The 20673-nt window shown below is 38.3% G+C and overlaps 1 protein-coding gene across 20 annotated transcripts in view; it reads right to left on the bottom strand.

The window, feature by feature from the left end:
• Positions 1–20673, bottom strand: part of ESRRG (estrogen related receptor gamma) — a 397608-nt gene that overhangs the window by 114211 nt on the left and 262724 nt on the right. For all 20 annotated transcript variants that reach the window (XM_069009523.1, XM_069009539.1, XM_069009526.1 and 17 more), the window contains one exon: positions 9352–9767. In XM_069009523.1, the coding sequence (XP_068865624.1) occupies positions 9352–9767 (416 nt within the window). The remainder of the gene's footprint in view (positions 1–9351; positions 9768–20673) is intronic.

The raw sequence follows: 20673 nt of genomic DNA, 5'->3' as shown, positions 1-20673 counted from the left end.
TTTTCCTGCAAATTCTTGACACCTAAAGAATGCTAAAAGGAGCTATTATTCTAGTCACTTGGATTCCAGTACTTAAGCTTAGAGGAGGAATCTCCTTTCAATTCAGACTGTTTTTCTTCAACGAATTGTATTTTACAGCAGATGCTCAATCTTCATTTTTAGTGTTGGAAAATGAACTTCAAAGATGCTGCACAGAATTCCTCCAATGAGTTCAACAGTTACAGGAAGAGAAGCAAAGATCCACATCTTACGATGTGGATCATAGCTGGTTCCTCTAAAGTGTTCCAGCATTTTAGAATATGGCTCCACTGCAGTAAGAGTTCAAGGAACTAACATTTTGTCTCCACATATAGATGCAGTGGTTATCTATATCATACTTAAAATGAGTTTCACCTAGCACTCAAAGTGTTAGTGAATTTATTTTTGTTATGAACCTCAATTTACTGCACATTCCAGGTCATTAGAGCTTTCATAATTTCTTATTTACTTCTAAATAAGAATTTCCATTCAAGATACTCAGATCTGCATTTTATTTCAGAGGAAGATCCAGACAGAAACTCTACCAATTCCTTGCTTCCTTCAAGATATTAGAGGCTGAAACTGAACAGCTAGGAGGAGTGTAAGCCCAGTTTGCCCAGTCCTGTCAACAGCTGGAGAGGAAGTTGTGTGATACAGTGAACAAAATCAACATGGCAGCTCTGGGTCTTTAAACTGGGCTGACAAGAGCAATCGAGCAATTTATAATATCTCCTGGCTGGTTTTCAGAAAGAACTGGGCTCTGATTACTTATTTCAGAGTCTTTTGTACAATTAGTTTGCAGGCAATATAATTTTCTCACTTACTCCTTAATAGAATCGTGCAGCTAGCTGGCTGATAGAATAACAGCGTATATGTAAAACTCCTGCCTGAAGTGCCAGGGGATAATTTGTATATTCCTTTCAGTAGCATAATGGACTTTTACAGTTTGGCAGTTAAAGGGCTGAGTAATATAAATTAGTATGACGCTTGAAAATAAAAATATATGTCAAATCTTCACTCCCCAAACACAATTCCCTGTGCTAGAATAATATAATGGAATTTATATCAGCCTAAGCCCCTTTTCTTTCTTCATGTACTGAGGAATGTTTATTTAAAACCAGTTTCTTTTTCTACTGATTTGTTAAATTTTATTATCACAGCCAGAAGATGAGAAATTACTTCTAACACACTGTGCCTATCAAGAGCAACTGACTCACTGAAAACACGATGCCATTTGATCCTGAGCAGGTGAGCTGCTAAAACTTCCACCATATACCCAGCTCTCCAATTTTAGAAGCTTCAGATGGTCACATCTTTATACCCAGCTCAAGGATAAGTGGGCCAAGGTACCATTTTTTTCACCTCACAGATGAAGTACGGATGAGGTGGGAAGACAGACTAATTTTAATGGTACAGGGACTTACTCGATGGCTTTACAAGTCAAGCAACTGAATGAACTTAGCCAAGATTCTCAAAACCATTCTGGCCATTTCTTGCCCAGAATTGCCAGCAACACTAAAGGTAACAGAAGAAGAGAAGCAAGAACCACAGCAAAGAAGAGGTCACTGAAAGCACTGGGCCTCCTTCCTTGGCAGAAGTTACTGTCATCAACAGCCACAACTTCAGAACCTCCCAGACACTGAGAGTGAGAAGTTGGCTCTAGAAACAGGCTGAAACAGGGGTCTCTCTTCCAGCAATACCAACAAAAATAGAAGCTGCAGACATCAAGTTCTAGCAGAAGCTTTATTTCCCTTTTCATGCTACAATATTTGACACTATAACACTAAAAATGTAAAAGAATTGCTACAAGCTGTTGGAATATGCTCAGAAAATCTTCAGACAAGTAAAAGCTATGAGGAAGACTTAGATACAGGGTGAAAATGTGTTTGGAAAGAATAGCCATGAGCCACTTAAAATAAGCAGAAAGAATATTGAAGATACCAGTACTGAAACTTTTACTGTGTGGGAATGTAGCTTTAGAAGAAAAAAAAGGAAAAAACCAAATGAACCAACATTCCTTCAATGTAGTAATTTTACGTTATAATCTGATCACAAAACTGCATTTCAGTTCAATAATGTTCCATTTTTCTCCAGAAATTTCTCTTTCACCTTCTGTAACATAATACCTTTTTTTCAAAACCTTGTAATTAAAAAGTTAAGTGTTCTCATTCTTCATAGAGACTACTGCTTGACTGGATTTAAGTCTTTCTGCAGTGAGGTTTACCCCAGGTACCACCTTCATGCTGTCTTTTCCTGGGTGACAGACTTGAAGGAATATACCCGCTTGTCTGCGGATTGCTACGCATCAAAACTCCAAAAACGTAAAGTAGTCAGGATTATAGCCATAGGTCTCCTGGGATTTAATAAAAGAGAGCTCTTAGAAAGAGAGACACAGGAGAATCTAAGCTAACACAGAGAGTGAATTACAATTTGTTAGGTCACACCTTTATATATAATCCAACCAGAACAGAATAGTTCCTGAGAAACTAAGAATGAGGTGCTCTTGGAAATCAAGAGTAACAGGCTATCTGAAAAGAAGGACAGAGAAAAAGTACAAGACTTAAAAATCTATTTGTTTATAGGTCTTAATGAAGCTGAACTGGGGAAAGTGAAAATATTTTCCCTCAGGTTAAAGTTTCAGTTCTTCCAGACTGCCCCCTACTTTGCAGTCAGGATTTAGCTGAATTTAAGTCTGAGTAAATATTTCCATATGTAAAGTACCCTCAGAAGTAAGGTTTCAGAAGTGGGGTCAGGCTGGAATGAGATCAGATTTGAACCTAAATGAATCCAGTTTTGGCTGACAAATCCTCAGACAGATTCATCTGATACTGTAAGAAAGCTCTACGAATTACAGACCTATGAATTCTGCTACAGGTCATCTGGAGATGATTAAGCCTAAAGTTGACTGTATTCACAACTTTTCACCCAGATGACTTCAGAAACAATACTGTACACACAGAGTCACAGAACATTTAAAAATTTGGTTCCCAAACGTCTCAAGTATTTTTTCAAGGTGACAGAACCATGTATGAAGGATTATGTTTCATCTTTGTTGCTTATGTTACTTTTTCTGTTAGAATAGTAACTAAGGAAGAGCAGATAGTTTTTAAATATGGTGTTTGACAAAGGGACACAAACAGCTTAAAAGACCATTTTTAGTGAAATCACTATGTTGAGTTACTTTGAAGAAATCAGTATTCTGTGTTACTGAACAATAACATATTTAGAACTTGAAAAATATTTTTTCTTTCTTTTATTCTTAGAAAGCAACATGGTGATTTAAAGCAAAAATGTAAAGGTGATGCTGGCTGGTCTGACTACATGACAGTTTTGTATCAGCCTTTAACTTCAGGAAGATGGGTTTCCAGCATCATAGAAAGTCTCCATAATTTTCAAAATCGGGCTGATATTAGGGGGTGTTGAACCTGTAAGGGCCCAACTACCTTTGATTCCCACTGGAGTCAACTTCTTTATCTTCAAGAGATATGAAGGGCATTTAGGTCACCTTAAAAGAGAATCAATGCTTTGAAGGCACAGAGGGAACTGATTCCCTGCTACCTGGTGGTCACTTAAGACCAGTTCAAGTCAGAAAGATTGAACTATCTACATTTGGACCCTACTGGTATTTTATCTAGGTCAATTTTGATAGATTCTACCACGATAGCATGGAGGATTGTCACTGTTTGTTTATAAGCACACAGAATATCTGTCTGTAAAGCTGCAAACCGAATGACTTTCACACCAGAAAAAAAGTCATTGAAAAATTTATAGAAACATTAATATAAATCACTTGCTAGCTGAGACTTCACATGTCTCTGTTTTCAAACGAGACAGGGTTTTGTTAAGTGGGCTGGAGGCTTTCAGAGATGTTTGTAACAAAAGGAGATCCAGACCTAATTATAATGGCATTGATACATACTAGTGTACCAGCATGATTTGTACATCACATCTCTTTCTCAGTATTTCTGATGGGTTCAAAATAGCCATGCACCAATCAGGATGCTCATTCTTACTCCCAAATCATCTAAATGCTTCGTACAATTTTCAAGGTTGTAAGAAAAGCAGAGGTAGTAAAAAAGACAGAACAATCTGTATACTTTTAAATTTCTCTCTGGTTCTCAGATTTCAGCATGTTTATATTTTATTGTCTCATCCTGTTTAGCTGCCATAGCTATGCAATGACATTATGACAGGATTAAAAGATATGTTGGAAGGAATTAAAAATGCTCACTTGCTACTCTGCCTGGCCCACAGGCACAGAGAAATTGGGGAAAAGGGAAGATATCTATCACTGCTTGCTTAAAATATTCTTTGAAAGAAACGCTGATGCACAGACTTTCACTTATATAAGGAAGGTGAATGATTTAATCGGGTAATGATGGATTCAGGTGACATTTAGTGTTCGACTCGCTGGAGGGCTGCCATCTTTGCACCAGAGCCAAGGTCCACAGGCCAGTGCACCAAGATGTGAGCCTCCACCCTGCCCTTCTACAAAACAACAATAATCTTAGCTATCAGCAATCAGCAAAGATGCTGAAAAGCCATAAAATCTTGTTTAATTTGCTTTCATTTCCTCCACAAAAATGTATTACAGAACACAGCTTTCAGACATGCAAAATACCCTTTGGAAGCCACTTCGGTCATGTGCAACTTCAAATCAAACTTTTTGTTGTCTGAATGTATATAGCTAGTTCTAACTTTCTTGATTAAAACTTCCTGATTGAAAAAAAAAGAAATATTGACTGTAAATTGTACATTTACAGACCAAACTGGCTCAATAATGGGTCAACACTCTAAAGAGGACTAAAAACTCCAATACTAGAGGGATTAAAAACAACTCTGAGTAACCAAGAAGCTGAAAAAAGTACAAAGCAGTTTGGGCAGGCTTTGAAGACAATAGGACCATCCCTGCAGAACTGTAGAGCTGAAGGCTCTTAGCTGAGCAGCATAAAATGAGATGGCAGACTTGGTCTAGTTCCCATAATGACCAAAAAGACAACAGCATTTCAAGGATAGAGTATTTCCTGTTTGTGTTGGGAGACATGGACAGGCAGCAACTCTAAGGGATGAAGCTCTTAAATGAAGAGACAGTGAGGGTGTGACTGCAGGGCTTCTTACTAACTATTGCTTTACTCACCCTGTGTATACACAGAAGAGTGATGTCTCACTACTGTTCATCCAATAGTTTTTCCTTAAAAAATAACAAAGTCCAGGAACAAAGACTACTGAATGCAAAATATTTAGCTTTTGTGGGGAAAATTCAAACAGTATCCAAGGAAATTACAAGTAAGCTCTAAGACTTTTGCAAGAAGCCTTACGAGGAATGTGCAGGCTTTACACACTCTTCTCAGGCTAGCTTGAAGAGTCCAAAGACAACAGTTTGGACAATTTGGAAGGAGGGAGAAAGAAAGTTTCCCAGATGCAGGCCATTATTTTAGAGAGATAAATGCTAACATGTAATAGGATAATCAACTGTCTTTGAACGTGTAAGTCCTATCATCCTTCTCTTGAAAGCAAGAATACCAGTTCAATCCACCTGCTGAAATGTTTAAGTTGTGGGCACTGAGTAATCACATTATTATTAATGAAAATGTGTACTTACTAGCCTTTATGATAACTGACCAAATAAAAACTATGAGAAACATATTTACACTAAATATTCACTACAAAATATCTAGTAAGTGCAAGACCTCTGTGTCAAACACAAGACTTTGCACCCAGCTGACAAGTGAAAATTCTTTTTTTTCCTCTCTTTCTTTTAATGAAAGCTTGGAGCTTTCAAGATAATACAGTGCACAGCAAAAACTGTGAAGAGACCCTAAAAATCAATGGACCTGTAACTATTTTTAGATGTTGCTATTTTCTGCTATCCCTTATGTTAAGCCAATTTTGGGAAGATTTGGCTGTGTGTGTATTTCTGTGAGACACTTGCAATCAGCCACCATGTAAATTATCCCAGAAGCAAACTGAGAGCTGCAGCTGAGTGAGTACTAGGCTGAGCAGAGAGAACATCCAGTTCTTCCATACCTTGTATCTCACAAAAGGGGCAGAACATCACTGCATTCTACTATGACCTAAGAAGACATCAATTTTATATATTGAGCTCTTTTTTGGTGGTTTTTTTTCTGTTTCATTTTTTTTTAGCCAGGAAATTGCTTGTTTCTAATTTTTTCTAATATTATTGATTTTTATCGTAATTATGCACACTTTACCACAACTGCAAATGTATTTTTGGGCTATGCTAAAAACATATATTCTAAAAAGACAAAATTACTCCTTCTTACACTTCAAAACAGGGTTCATTTAATTTCTTAACATTTAAGAAAATGAGCACAGATTGATTCCAAGAGGCAGGAATGGACGTTTTTTAGGATTAATTGCTAAATCTGAAAGGGAAGGATAATCTCTATTGCCCTTAAAAACAGGTGTATACATTAGAGTGGTATCTGTCTTGTGTAGGAACTACTAGGTGCGCTGTGATGCTTCTGTCTTACGTGAGATGGTGGTGGTGTACAAATAACTGCTGTCTCTCTGAGCAGCTGCCTGTGGCCTCCACCTACTGAGACTTCAAGAGACTCCTCTGGCATGGAAGACTCCCACCGACTCATGGAAAGGACATTGGGCCTTACATGAACACAGGATGTGCTTCATAAATTAACTTTATCAAGCTCAGCCTTCCTCTCACTGAAGGCAGGGCAGCTGTGCCCACGATTTCAAAAGGAATAGCACTGAGGATCTACAGGCCTGAGGTAATTTAGTAAACTTGTGAATGATCAACAAAGGTTTGGGAAGTCAAATGTTCTTTTTCATTGAATCTATAATAAAGTACCCATCACAATTAAGTTATTAGCATTTAAAATAAGCAATTCTTTGAGCTGAAACATGTTATCCCTATATACGCACGGTCACAATATTGGACTCTTCAGGCAGTCTGGTTTTCTATTCTGTATTTCAAAGTCTGTTGTGTTTATTTCTGCTCTCTTGTTTTCTTACTTGCAGTTATGCAGCAGCAAACTCATTTCAAAAACAAGTAGAGAGAGAGAGAGAAGGAACATGATATGAAAAAGGAAGTGAAATGGTACAAGGAAGAATGACCTCCAGAACACTGGAACTAAATTCTATCAATTAGAGCAAAAAACCTCAGGGGAATTATTCTTCATGCAAGCCTAAAGGCAGGATTTTCCCATTCAAATCATGAGGAAGCACCTTTTCCTTATATACTTTTTGTCACCTACCACAACACATGGTTTCATTCACCCAAGCAGCTTCCGCTATTTTGGATGGTACCTGAAAACTCTCAGCAGTTGTGCTGGTTTACTCAGGACCATTACCGAAGATGCTGCTGTGACATTATGATGGGTAACATACTTCCTATTCTTAGTTTCTTCCTTATGGCTTTTCCTTTCAAAGCTTGGTTTTGCCTTACTGCATTTTTTTTGTCTTCACAGCACTGTCACCTGCTGATGCAGCTCGTGCTCTAACTGCACGGAGACTTTTTGCACAGCTGCCAGTTCTAACTTGAGCTGCGTGGCCAAGTCCAGGTTGCTAATCTGGAGAATGACGTCTCTGCCTTGTGCTCCCATGCCCAGAAACTTGCTGTCTGTTGTGTGGTGTAAAATTGCAGGTTACCTATTACTGCCAGAAGTCAACACTTCAATCAGTTTTCGTTTCTGTAGCATTTTTTTTTTGTGCTCAAAATGCAACTAAAATAATCGTGCATCAATTCAGTCCTGTAGGACAGCCATTACACAGCAATTAAATACCATTTATAAAAACAAGAGTTGCCAGTTGAAACTGGTGCTTGAAGTTTAGCAACCACAAAATACAAACTGCTTCAGTGGAAACATTTTTTGAGCTTTTTTGAAAATGTCCTTGAAGGTCAAGTGAAATCAACTACCTCTTTTTTTTTTTTTTTCCTCACTTTTTCCAAAACAGAGACTTGAAATGAGCACAGTTTCTGTACGTGTGTTCATTTTACACGTAAACCCAGGCCACCACTAGGAATCTTTGTTTACTGGTTGTCAACAATGTAACATTCAGCTCCATTATAACAACTGAAGTCTCATGTTTCTTTTTAGTGGCTGTATGGCCCTCATAAAATGGGTACTTTGTGCTGGTAGAATACCCAAGTCTCCCCAGCAGCAAAATGGATGAGAGAAGAATAAAATGGCCATTGCCTCAGCAATAAATAAATTAAATTAACATTCATTATTTTTCCTTATTAATTTTAAATTAAATATGGAAGGACTATACTTAAGAAATCCTGACCAAATGTTTCCAGTTTGGGGTTACGTGAAATTACAAACTGAAGCTCACTTTATGTTCATTCTTAAAAAGAAAAGTATATATCACCAGATTGCACTGTCTTTCCTGAGAATTTCAGGTGCTCAACATGTATGAAATCAAGCAGGTTTTATTGAGGAGCTTAAATTTGGACTTAGCAACCTAATTTTAGTCTCTGAAGTCTGAGTTTAATTTAATGTGACACTATATTCCTGCACAGGCCAAGCTTGGCCTCATGTTCTTTAAATAAAGTACCTTCAATTTTACTTGAAAGGATGATATCTAAATCAAAGTAGAAGGTTATTTTGTCTCCATAGGTTCTGAAGCTAGAAGAAGCAGTCATGCAAATTTTCCCATTTGTACTAATTTATGCCAAAATATGTGGCATATTTATAATACATATCAAGAGCAAATTAGTAAAAAATACTGAGCAGAGACCAAAAACTGCCAACTTACTCTCCTTAGAATGTGATCTTACAGTTATTTGTTGAACCCACTTACAGCCACTCTATATAGTGGGTGACAGACCAGTTATCAATACACTGATATGCACAAAGCACTACACCACTGCATTTTGTTCCATTCCAGTATCAATATACATGCAATGGCTCTTTAACAAATATAAACTGGATTTCTGTAACAATTTAAGTACAGCAGTGGTGTACCTAGGAGCAACACACAAGCATGATCCTGTGTGCCAGCCACAAGGCGTGTTCAAGAGGCATCCATGACAACCTTCAGAAAATGCTCCACTTCCTTCGCAACAATCATTTCTAGGAATGCAGACAAACTCACAGAGAAAACAAATCTGAACATCCACTGGATAGCATCAGCGTTTTTCTATTTTCTGGAATCAAAATAAACATGGCACTGAGCTAAATGTGACAGACAGAACTCCCAAAGAAGACCAAAGTGGCTTCTTCATGAGCAACATCTGTAGGACCAAGCAGGATGAAGAATGAAAAGGCACAGTCTGAAGTCCTAACAGGCTTCAACCAGAGACTATACGTTTTCATTTTGAGCAAAAGAAAGGAAGCTTAAATAACCAACCTTGAATTGTCCTCTTGAAGAAAGCCTTGCAGGCCTCGCAGGAGGCCACTCCATAGTGGTACCCTGATGCAATGTCACCGCACACCAAACAGAGTCTTTTGGGCATCGAGTTCAGCATATATTCACACTTGGTCTGTGAGTCTTCGGCGATGGTACTGGAGCAGTCATCGTACCGTTTCCTGACCGGCCCGTTGCCCCCGAGCCCTGTGGCCGAGGGGTAGAGGGGAGGCGAGTCCAGCCCGTTCTGATGCCCATTCATGGTGGAACTGTAGCTCCCGCTGGCGTCGGAGGAGCCACCGGGGCTGTGGTGGTTGATGCTGTCCGTCAGAGAGGCGGGGCTCGACGGTTCCGTCTTGATGTACGACGAACAGCTGGAATCAATGTGTCGATCTTTGCTTGACATTCTGCAGAGAAGCCTGCAGTGGGGAGAGAGAGAAAGAAGAATCTGTGTATTAAAGACAGTGCTCTTTAAGGCTGCTCTGGAAGGGTTAGGGACTGCACATCATTCATTCATTAGTCAATACTTCTTGTTCTACATGAAGGTAATCAGCATAAGGGCATGACAGAGCTTTGTCAAAGCTCCAGACAGGCAGTAAACAAAAACTTTAAAGAGACCAAATCCGTCCGTTGTCCCCTCCACCTGCCCTCTAGGCTACATGTCAACTTCACATCAACTCTAAATTCTGGACTTGTCATCCAGCAAGTCAAAAAATTTAAAAATTCCTATTAGATGGCTTGGCTATTAAATGTCTTCATTTTTCCATCTGTACTTTCTTTCTGTAAATTCCACCATTACCAGAAACAAATATTTCCAAGTTTGATCACATAAATGTTCTGCTCTGTAATTAATATTTGTCAAGACACTCAACTAAAACACATATCCATCATGTATTGATCTGATCCCAGAACTGAAGAGCAAGTCTCTTACAATCTTTTTTTTCCTTCATTAATATTGCTTTATTATAGATACAGCTATTTAGTAACGAAGTAGCACATCAACGGGGTACTCTAACAAATAATTAAGGCTGAACTCCATTTTCACAAAATCTAAGTGAAATGATTCATCAGCTGTGGCTGCAATTACTTTCTAGCCATTATCCTCAGAGTAACCAGTAATAACTATGCCACTATCCCATATATCTACAGCTCTATAAGATCTGTCATTTTACATGTTCCATTCTTGGATTAAAAAAATATATTAGAGGAAATTTAACATAAAAGTTTTGTCTTTCAGAAGGTGAGATTTTGTATTCTCAGTTCTCAGAGTTTCAGAATTAAGCATCTGAAATAATACCATACAATATCTGATCCAACAAATTAGTACTTTCTACAGGGAGGACTGGGGGAGAAACCTTTGTCTATTTCCATCCCCAAGTGTTTTTAGTATTTTTTAACACATTTTAGGGTGAACAAAGAACAAAAATAATAGTTAGTAAGCTCTGATTCAGATATTATCCTCATTTTCTCCAGCTGCAATTATGAGACTACAGTAGCAAATGGCTTATACAACATTTTCCTGACAGTACTCTCAGAAGCTGCCAGACTTCAGATGATAGTTATGAACATTTCTTTAGAAACATTAACTGCAGAAAAGCAACTATCCCATAACACCACCTGGAGCTAGGGATCTGTGTTTTCAAAGAAAATATGTAAATTCAGACAATTTGACCAACTTAATTTTCTGAAGTAATTTTTGAGATCTTCACTTTTCCATTTCTTTTTATTTAAAAATAAAAAAAAATTCATCAATTTCTACTTTAGTATCTGTAATCAAATTCACCAATGGAAAAAAGACATAAATCAAGAGTTGGCTTCCTTTCCAATGGGGGTAATGGAGATCAAAGCCCGACCCTTCATTAAAGATAAGTGTTTAAGATGAGATTCACTCTAAAATCAGTGCCCATGGATTTTACTTAGACTTCCCAATTGTTCTAATTTTTACTGTAAAATTCTATTGAAAACAAACAATGTGTGAATTTGGAAAACAGCCAGATTGATGTAGAGAAATGTTACCCTCTAAACTTAAAATCAGGGCTTATCTGGGGAGGTGGAAGGAGCAAGCTATCTGGTGTCAGCAAATAAACCAAGGAAATGGGAAGGTTAAAGCCGTGAAAATATCTTATTACAGTGGACCACCTGCTTGTGTTGTCCTTTCCTCAAGAACTGGAGGGGGGGAAATCCCCTTGCCAGCCTGCAGTAGCGTGTGCCTTTTCTTCTGCATCTGCTGCCTTGTAGCCGTCACTGTTAATGAGTGCTGTAATTAATAGATAGCTCTCTCTTGTCTTTCTACTTGCACTCTGGGCTAAGCACTTTTCTCAAGTCAACGTTTGAAAGAAAGCAGGTCGGCACTGACTTACAGCAGCTCTGCGAATTCCTTTTAATTTAGAGCACTTACACCACCACTCCACTTATTACCTTATAATTACTGGACCGCTCTCACATACATTACGATCTTAGACTAGAGTTAGAAGTTATTAGGGTACTAAAACATGGTGTCTCTCTGTCTCTCTCTCCTCTTGCTTTGACACTGAGTTTTATACAGCTATGATTAAAATTATCAATTAACTTTCACATTTTACCAACTAATTTTTTACGTTATTTTTCTACACACTAATACTAAGATCCTTTCATTGACTAAACAGGTACTTGGTTCTATTTTCACCTGCCTTCTGCCAAGACTCCACACTTAAATTCTCAAAATACAGCTCTAGCAGTCACTGCCCACAGTCTGTCATAACCAGACGTGGTGGCACGTTCCTGTATGAGACTCCCACTGCCGATTTTTTAAATCTAATTTGTGCAATAATGAGCTCGAATGTCACCCTTCTCCTCCCAGAAAAAAAAAAAATTGCAATTAATTAGCTAGTCAACTGCACGTTGTTTTGGCCAGTACAGAAGTGGCTATCTCCCACTCCAAGCAGTCAGAACCAAAATACCATCTCAGTTCTAACAAGCACTAAAATCTCATCACCCGTGCTGCCTATGCTAAAGCCAGTCTGCTGATGCTTCTGAAGCAGCAGGTTCTGGTACTAACCAAGACAGAGCTGCTTTTGGCTCCAGCTTCAACAGTAGAGACTGGATTGGTGCATGCTGGCAAAGTGTAAATGCGGTTAAAACATTAACTATTCCAAGGAAAAGAGAAAACAACAGCGCCTGACTCTGAGAACAAAAACTTTCTCAACCCCCAGAAGGTGAAACAGAGACAAGGCTGGGTACTGGCTGTGGGTGGGCAACAGACACCTACGGCTTTCACTCCTTCTTTACTGCACCACTTCTGAACAAAAGTAATTCAAGAGCCATCTAAAACGGATGGCAGGTGTGACCACCATCAAATTATCATGCTGAACATTTGGAATAATGCCTAAGCTAGATCTCTGTAAAATCCCTCCCTCAGTTCCCTCCTAATTACTACTTAGCTCGTTACACTGAAGAATTCCTAGACACCATTGCATTATAGTGTAAAACTACAGTTGGAGCTTAATTCTCTCTTCCTCTCTGTGTCTGAAATTCTACAGCTCTATTATTCAAGCCTGAAATATTCACAACTATCTATAAATTCAATTGTCAGCCAGTGGGTTTTATTCTAGACCTCACTTCAATCTAAAATTAGAGGCACTAAAATTCACATTAACTCTAAGAGGAATGTAGTGAATAAGACTTTATTTCAAAAGAACACCTTTTTGTCAGAAAGAGCTATTTTCAAGATGATGGCTTTATCTGCATTCGAAGAGAATAAGCCCAATTCCACATTGTGCTGTTAATGCAAAATTTTTAGGTCACATTGGATTAATAAAAATCTAAATTTAGTTAAGGTTTATGAATAGAAATAACATGTGTCATATAAAAACGTACAGTATTTATTTTAAAGCCTTGGTGGGGTTGTTTTTTTTTTTTCTTTACTAGATTTTAAGTCAAATAAATGGCAGCTCCATTTGTGGTGGGCTGTTCTGAAGTAAGTTTTCTAACAAGTGGGAGATCTTGGGTAAACTTTCCTTTCAGTAGCTTCAGGAAAAGTAACAACAGGCTCTACAAGCATTTCCATGCCCATATACAAGAGAAAATACATAAGGTGCTGCAAGCCATGGCTAATACGGAATATACAGCATTAACTCTTCATGTCTACACTAAATTTACTTCAAAACATCCTCTTTTAAGCAAAACCTGAAGCCAGGAACTGCTGGCAGAAATGTACAATGACAGAGCACTTCAATAGGCAACTTCTTCTTTAAAATGGTCTTAAACAATAGCGAATAAATTGTAATGCTATGTGCTTATGAAAGGCTGAATATATTAAGAATTTATTAATGCAATCACATTCATATTTCCATCTACCTGCCACATTACTAATGATATTGACAGTGCTGACACTGGCTAAATCAGTATCAATATACAACTAGAATGCAAAAATTAACTGCATCTGATTACGGTATATAGCCTTAAGAAAGAAAGCCTCATTCAGAGGCTTTGGAAGCCTCTGAGCTACTGGAGCTACTGGAAGCTCTTTATATTCCATCCATATATATAACTGGTTCACAAAGTTACTTTTCCTTCATCTCCCTTATTACCAATACCCAAAGGAGGTCAAAACAACATGCCCATACCTCATAACCCATGAACACAATTCACATTTGTTTTTCAAGAAGCAAAAGATCTGCTTACGGCATCATTTGCTACTTCAGACCCACACTGGTGGTATCAGTGGCAGTAATAATTAGTTACAATAATTAAAGTGACCACCTTTACTGCAGACCAACACTAAAGTCCACTTTTACCTGCACATAAAGTATTTTCTTTTCTTGAAGAGATAATTGCCCTATTTCCATAAAGATCAGAATAGGTTGTTAGCAGCTGACATTTGTAATGACATGGGAGCATCAGCGAGGTAGCTGCTATTATGCACCCCTAGGTACTTTTCACACTAACAGTACCATCCATCTGATTTTCCTCCAATACCTTCCTCTCACATGGATGTCTACCAAAAAAGGTCTTGCTATCCTCAGACTTTAACTGTGAAAGCCAATGCATTAAAGAATCTCTTTGTCTAAGTAACACAGAAAGTCTGTAGCAGTCAGGAACAGAAGCCAGATCCTCGCTTTGACTATAAATACCACATTTCCTTCTAAATACTGTGCTTACTTTCAGTATCATTTCGCAGGTCTATACTAAAATCAGTAGACAAAAGAAGAGTCAGCGTGTTCCAGTGAATTCCCATACTCGCTTCCCTGACTGTAACAGAGAAAAAAAACATGTGTGCAAAGAAACTAAAACGTTGCTTCTCGCACCGACGCCCACGACAACACCTCAAGACATTCGCCAGGTCCTGTTAAAGAGCTGAGTAACAATTTCAGCCGAGCTGCTTTACACTGAGCATTTTTTTTCTGCTCCAGCTAATTGCACTCCAGTAAAGTGGTAAAATGTGAATCACTTAGTAGGAAAATGGGCACCAGCTGCTATTGTCAGAGAATGGAGACGCCGAAGAAAAGGAAAGTGACTGAATGAAGTGTCATGTCAGAAATCAACGGTGCAACGTGTGATTTGAGAAAACATGACTACTTTACAGAGACAGGGTGTCATTATGGCATCACAGTAATACGATGCTTTGACAACTGCTGGGTCTAACATATCATCATTGCATTAAGGTGCACTGGCTTAGTTGGAGGAAGGAAAAGAAAGGATTTCTTCTTTTAATAAGAAATATTGTAAGGCCTGCTTGGTTAACCTAGTGGATGAGATCATTAATTGCAAAGTATTGCTAATCTTGTCCTATGCATGCACAAACAAAACTGTTATTAGGCTCAAGGTCTTTATTAATCAACACACATGTACAACCACGTAGTGAGGAGTACCCGATCCAAAAGAGAACAGCTGTGGGGGTTTGGTGGGGTTTTTTTTGGTGGGGAGTAGGGTGGGGGTTGTTAAGAAAAGCTGAATGTTTCATTGCTTTTTGTAACTTCTTCTTTCTTTTATGTTTTCTTGAAACCTTCCCCACTACACCTTGGTAAGCAAAAGCAAAGCAAGCCAGTGACTTCTTCCAGAGCAGCTGTCGAAGCCAGTAGCAGCCGGAAGAGAAGAAGCAGTGCTTGAAGCCATCATGTTGTTACCAGCAGTGGCCCGAGCTAGCTGATGACTGCTGACAGAGGATCCAGCTTCCCAAACAGTTGCTGTTGCTCTGTATGTGATCTACCCAAGCTCTGCTAAAGCACTTCCTACACACGATGCAGTGGAAGACTGCACTACTGTGCGTGCTCATTTTTAGCTCAACAAAATAAGCCAAACAAACCATTATCTCAGACCCTTCACATTTGCACCTCATCTGAGAGGCTGCACTTTTGTTTTCTGTGCTGCTTTCAAAAAAGCAAAATTTTCAAGTGGCTGACTTGCAACTACTACAGACCCTCCAAAACGAGGGGGAATTATTTAAACCTCCTCACCCACCGTATATAAATATTCATTATTGCTTCCCGTTCTATTTGAAGTCGATTCCCCATGCTTCCTGGTTGATAAACTTTGTTAACAAGAAGGAAATGATCCTGAGATACCCCAATGTGTTGCAAATTATCACTGTTGACAGCTCCTACGTTTAAGGATTACATCTGATGCAACAATGCATACTAGTGTCATTTATCTTTAGCTCATTTCCTTGGATCTATTTCAATTGAGGGTGAGCATCTCTTGTTTATAGCTCTAAATACTGTAAGTGAGCAACTGGCAAATCAATAAAACTGTTAAATGCATAATAATACTGTGTAATTACTTACATGATGTTTTGCATAATTAACTGTCTAAGGTGTTCCTTGATATAATGGATACTCAGAGTATGGAATAACCTGTAAGCCTATAAAACACACCCTGTTTATACGAACAAAAATTATGTTTAAAACTCTCATTCTAATAGTCCAAATCAGGCTTTGGCACTATATGACAGAAAGCCTTCCTTTCCTGCCAAGTCTAAATCAATTCTTATGGCATTACTTCATAACTAACGTGATATTTCACTGATGATGACTATTACCCTGATTACTTGGAAGTAATGTAGTAATAGCAAAAATACACTTAAATTAAACAAACTACTGCTATTTAATCAATATTATTGAGACAAACTAAGTGTTTTAATAAGTCTGTATAGATACACTAATGCTGGTTTAATTAAATGTATCCTTAGACATGCACAGGCTCTGCAGCATACAGATCCTATGGTTCGACAGACTATAACGTAAAACTCTTCTGCATTTAAAAGCTGAAGCACTTAGAGGCAACATAATTTAAATCTTTTCAAATGGAAAAATTATTATTCTTTACATCAGGTACTCTTTTAGGAGCAAAAATGAGGAATAATACTCAAAGACCACACCTTTGAGCCAAAACACCAGACATCTGAAAAGGTGCCAGCCCTCAGTGGCACAGTTGTCCATTGTACCCAATACATGTCACTGCAACACACTGAAAAAAACAAACAAACCAACCCTCTGACTGCAAGGCAAAAAATAAAAGCATATATAAAAAATTGCACCAGTGACCTTAAATTTTGCATGTGTTTTATGCAGGAAATATCCTATTAGCTGTTATGCCTTACTACTAGGCAGGCCATCACCCAAGAAAGTTCACTGCAGAAAAGACTTGTCTCCTTATATGGATCTCATGTTTTTTAAGTAGAAAAAGATACCTTCTTGGTATGCCCTGATGACTTAGCCTTCAAATACTCAAAAAAAAAAAAAAGAGGTAGATATTGAAGAGAAAGCAACAGAGGGAGATGGCACTTCAAAACAAAATCATTCTAGAATGCCTCAAAGTTAAACACAGAAGAGATTTATTGGGTTTTGTGTATTTACTATGGTTCTGATACAACTTAAATCTCAGGGAATACTTCATACACCTACTTAGTTTTTAGTGCGCCTCTTAACATTTTTCTCCTGTGTCTCTAACATTTTTACAGCTAGAACATGGCTGTTGTTTGAAGCTACAATCCAACCACTGTAATATACCTTAGACCTACCTTCTCTCATTTAGTGACTTTTAGCCTAATGTTACATACATACATACATATACATATATATATATATACACACACACACACACTTTTTTGTTGTTGTTACAATACTTAACATCCCTGAAAACAGCCAGCTCTACAGCAAGAGAAGAGTTGAGAGCTGCACCAACTCACACCAGGAGCATTCTCATGCCCAAAAGTTCCAATCAAAAAAAGCTGTTATGTGACTATCAGAATGATGGCCAAGCCTCACCATATGTAAATCAGTATACTGATCAGGAAAAGTAAGATTTTATTACTCCAAATGCAGACTAACAATTCATGTCCCATGCTGTAAGACAGCAGTAACTCTGGTTAAGAAGTGAAATGCTTTTCTGTTATGGAGCATCATTCTACTTGTGGTTATACTTCAGTGGTATCAGGTGGAATCCACCTGATCTCCAGCCCCCAGAGGACATGGTAAAGTGTGAAGGAGTCGGCTATTAATTGTGAGGATTCTTTTTATTAAGGGAAATCATTTGAAAGAGCAAAAGAAACTGAAATGCTACATTCAGCTACTTCAAGAGATAAAAATAAAAAACTACAAAAGTAAGTAAAGATTCATTCAAGAACATAACAGGCTTTCTAAAGAAGGATTATTTTGAAATGATTACAGCATCAAAAGCAGTTACTTGCACCAGTCAGAAAGCCAGTACTACAGATCAGAGAGACACAGCTGTCATTCATCACTTTCCAAAAGGAAAAAGAAGACAAAAAAATGCCTTCAGTCTCAAGAGAGAGTCAAAGTTTGCATCATGAGATTTTTCACAATTTCTGGCAGCAATTTCATTCCATGGCTGAAAGGCAGAGTGTAGGTGTGTGCACACCATGTACCTGTCTCCCCACCCAGCTCCCTCACCGATTTTCTGCAGATTTATAGCAGGAGAATTATAATTTGCACGCCAGGCTCTGTTAAATTGGAGAACCGATTAGAGAGAACACACCAGAAATAGTATCAGAGTGAGCGTCTTAAAAGACTCAGGACTAAAACTTATAAAGCAAGTGATCCTTTCCCACCCCCTCACTCAGCTGGCTCCCAGTGTGTGCTGTCCTCCCAGACACATGCCACTGGATTTAAATCCCCCCCTACACACATATGTGCGCTCGCACACGCAACCAAAAAGCTACTTGGGGAGTGGGGAAATGACGTTTTCCTTCAATCAGTGTTTAAGTGAATGTTTGTCCCAGTGTGTTACACCATGCTGTCAGCAAGCAGCAGGGAGTCGTTGAGTTGTTACTACATTTGATTTGACTGCCAGTAGGAAGCTTTATTTCTACCAACTGTTAGTTGCCAGCTCTACAGATCTTCTCCTAGTTTGAGAAGGTTTTATTTTTATATTTTTTTCTTTTAGCTACAGTCCATTATTTTTCTCTTTCACTCTGAGGACTTTCAGTGTATGGCAGAAGCATCTCCACATCTCCATGCATCACAGCGGTCCCTTCACTTACACTGGCTGCCTTATACACAGAAAAAGTAATTGTATTAAGGCAACCATAAGCCAATCCTGACACACATCAAGACAGTGATTTTTGTATCTGGAACCTGAATGAGAGGAGCAAAGATGAATATTTACATAAGCAAACTGAAACAGGGTAATTTTATTCTGATCTTTTCTGAAAAAATATGGGATTAGAGGAATTATCTCTGAGGAATAGATATAAAACCTGGGTACATTTTCCTTCCAAGGAGGGCGTTTGCTCTCCAGACCTTTATATGTTTCCCAGAGTTTTCAGTAGGGCTTTTTTGTTTGCTTGTTTATTATTCACATATATCCTGAAAGGTTTCTCCTCTGTAAAACAAGATCCTAAAACAGTTGTTTACAATGCTTCCTCTTCCTACACAATAATGATGATTTTGATAATTAGGATCTAATTATAATGGATCTGACAACAACTTCCAACAACGAGAAGCATCTTTAGAAAAATGAAAGCATATGCGTGAATAGTGCAAGGAGGTGGGGTGGGGGAGAGAAATACATCCCTATGAGACAGCCCGAGAATTCAGGCTGAATGGAAAAGTAATTAACACTAAAGAGCTAAAACTGTAATTAAAGAAAATTTCATTAAAGTGAGGCAGGTGATTCCACTTTCCTAAATATGACAAGGTGCTGCATAAAAATAAAATAGCAGCCAGTTTCAGTGAGTGGAGCAGGAAAGCCATGTCTTTAACCAGATCAAATTCTTGAAATTGGCTGTCAAGAAGGGATTGTTGTGATTTATACCCGTCTATCAAGCGCATGAAAGAGAGAGACAGGAGAGGAAAAGAGGCAAGCTGCTGTCGCTTCCATTCGCAAAGCACCTTTAATTTCCACGGCACCATCTGTTACCAAATCTAATTCACATTCCCTCCTAATCTGGTTTAGTTCTGTAATACTAATTCTTCCACTACTCTTACGAACATCGCTCTCAAGAAAAAGCTTTGGTCCCGGGTTGGTAAAAAATTGAATATTATACAGTTTAGGTTCTGGTGACTTAAGTGAAGCATGCTGCCCATTAAAATGCACTCCTGGTAAAAGGATTTGCTTTCAGTCAGCGCAGAGATACAGAATTGCTCACATTTGAAAAAAGTCATGGGGGGGGAGGAGGGGAGAGAAAAAAAGGGGGAAAAAAAAATCACGGCTGATGATGGGAAAGTAGGCTGTGGACATGAAAGCAGTGGTTGTCATAAAACACAATTGTTGTCAAGTTTAGTCACTTTCAGTACTGGCTATAAAATCACTTTGTCACGGTCTCATATTGAAAGCTTGAAACTGTATTTTTGCTAAAGAAACTAAAAGGAGTGAGATGTAAGATTCTACGAGGGAGAAAACATTCCTTTGAAATTATGAGATACAAAAAAACTAGGAAACCTAAAAGGTAGGGACAAAAATTGAAAGTGGTTTTAAACAGTCTCTGGAGTGCCACAGTCTTACTTTTTTACTTTTAGTGTTATGATGACAAAAATCTCAATCACTTTTGCAGGACTTAAAAACAATGTAGGGGACCAGGCCTTTTCTGTGGCTAAGTGTTCTCAGACAGCAAGTCCCTCAGCTACTGGGTTCTAGGGTTGACTCAGCTTTCCTGGTTCCCACACAGAGCTCTCTGACCAGATCACTTGAAATCAATATTTAAGGAAGGAAACGGACCTAGGCAAATATTTCTAATCATACTGTTATGGTACTATTTATTAATAATGATCTTTAACTTACTGATTTTTAACACATTTCCAGAGGGTACCCCTATCTCACTCCTACAGATGCACAAAACAAAACAGAAAGGTGAAGAGTTGTCTATCGCTACTCAACAGGAACAACATC

Source organism: Aphelocoma coerulescens, chromosome 3, assembly GCF_041296385.1.
Source record: "Aphelocoma coerulescens isolate FSJ_1873_10779 chromosome 3, UR_Acoe_1.0, whole genome shotgun sequence".
In the NCBI taxonomy this organism is placed as follows: domain Eukaryota; kingdom Metazoa; phylum Chordata; class Aves; order Passeriformes; family Corvidae; genus Aphelocoma; species Aphelocoma coerulescens.
Note: the sequence above shows the minus strand (reverse complement) of the source record. Positions and strands in the feature narration are given on the sequence as shown.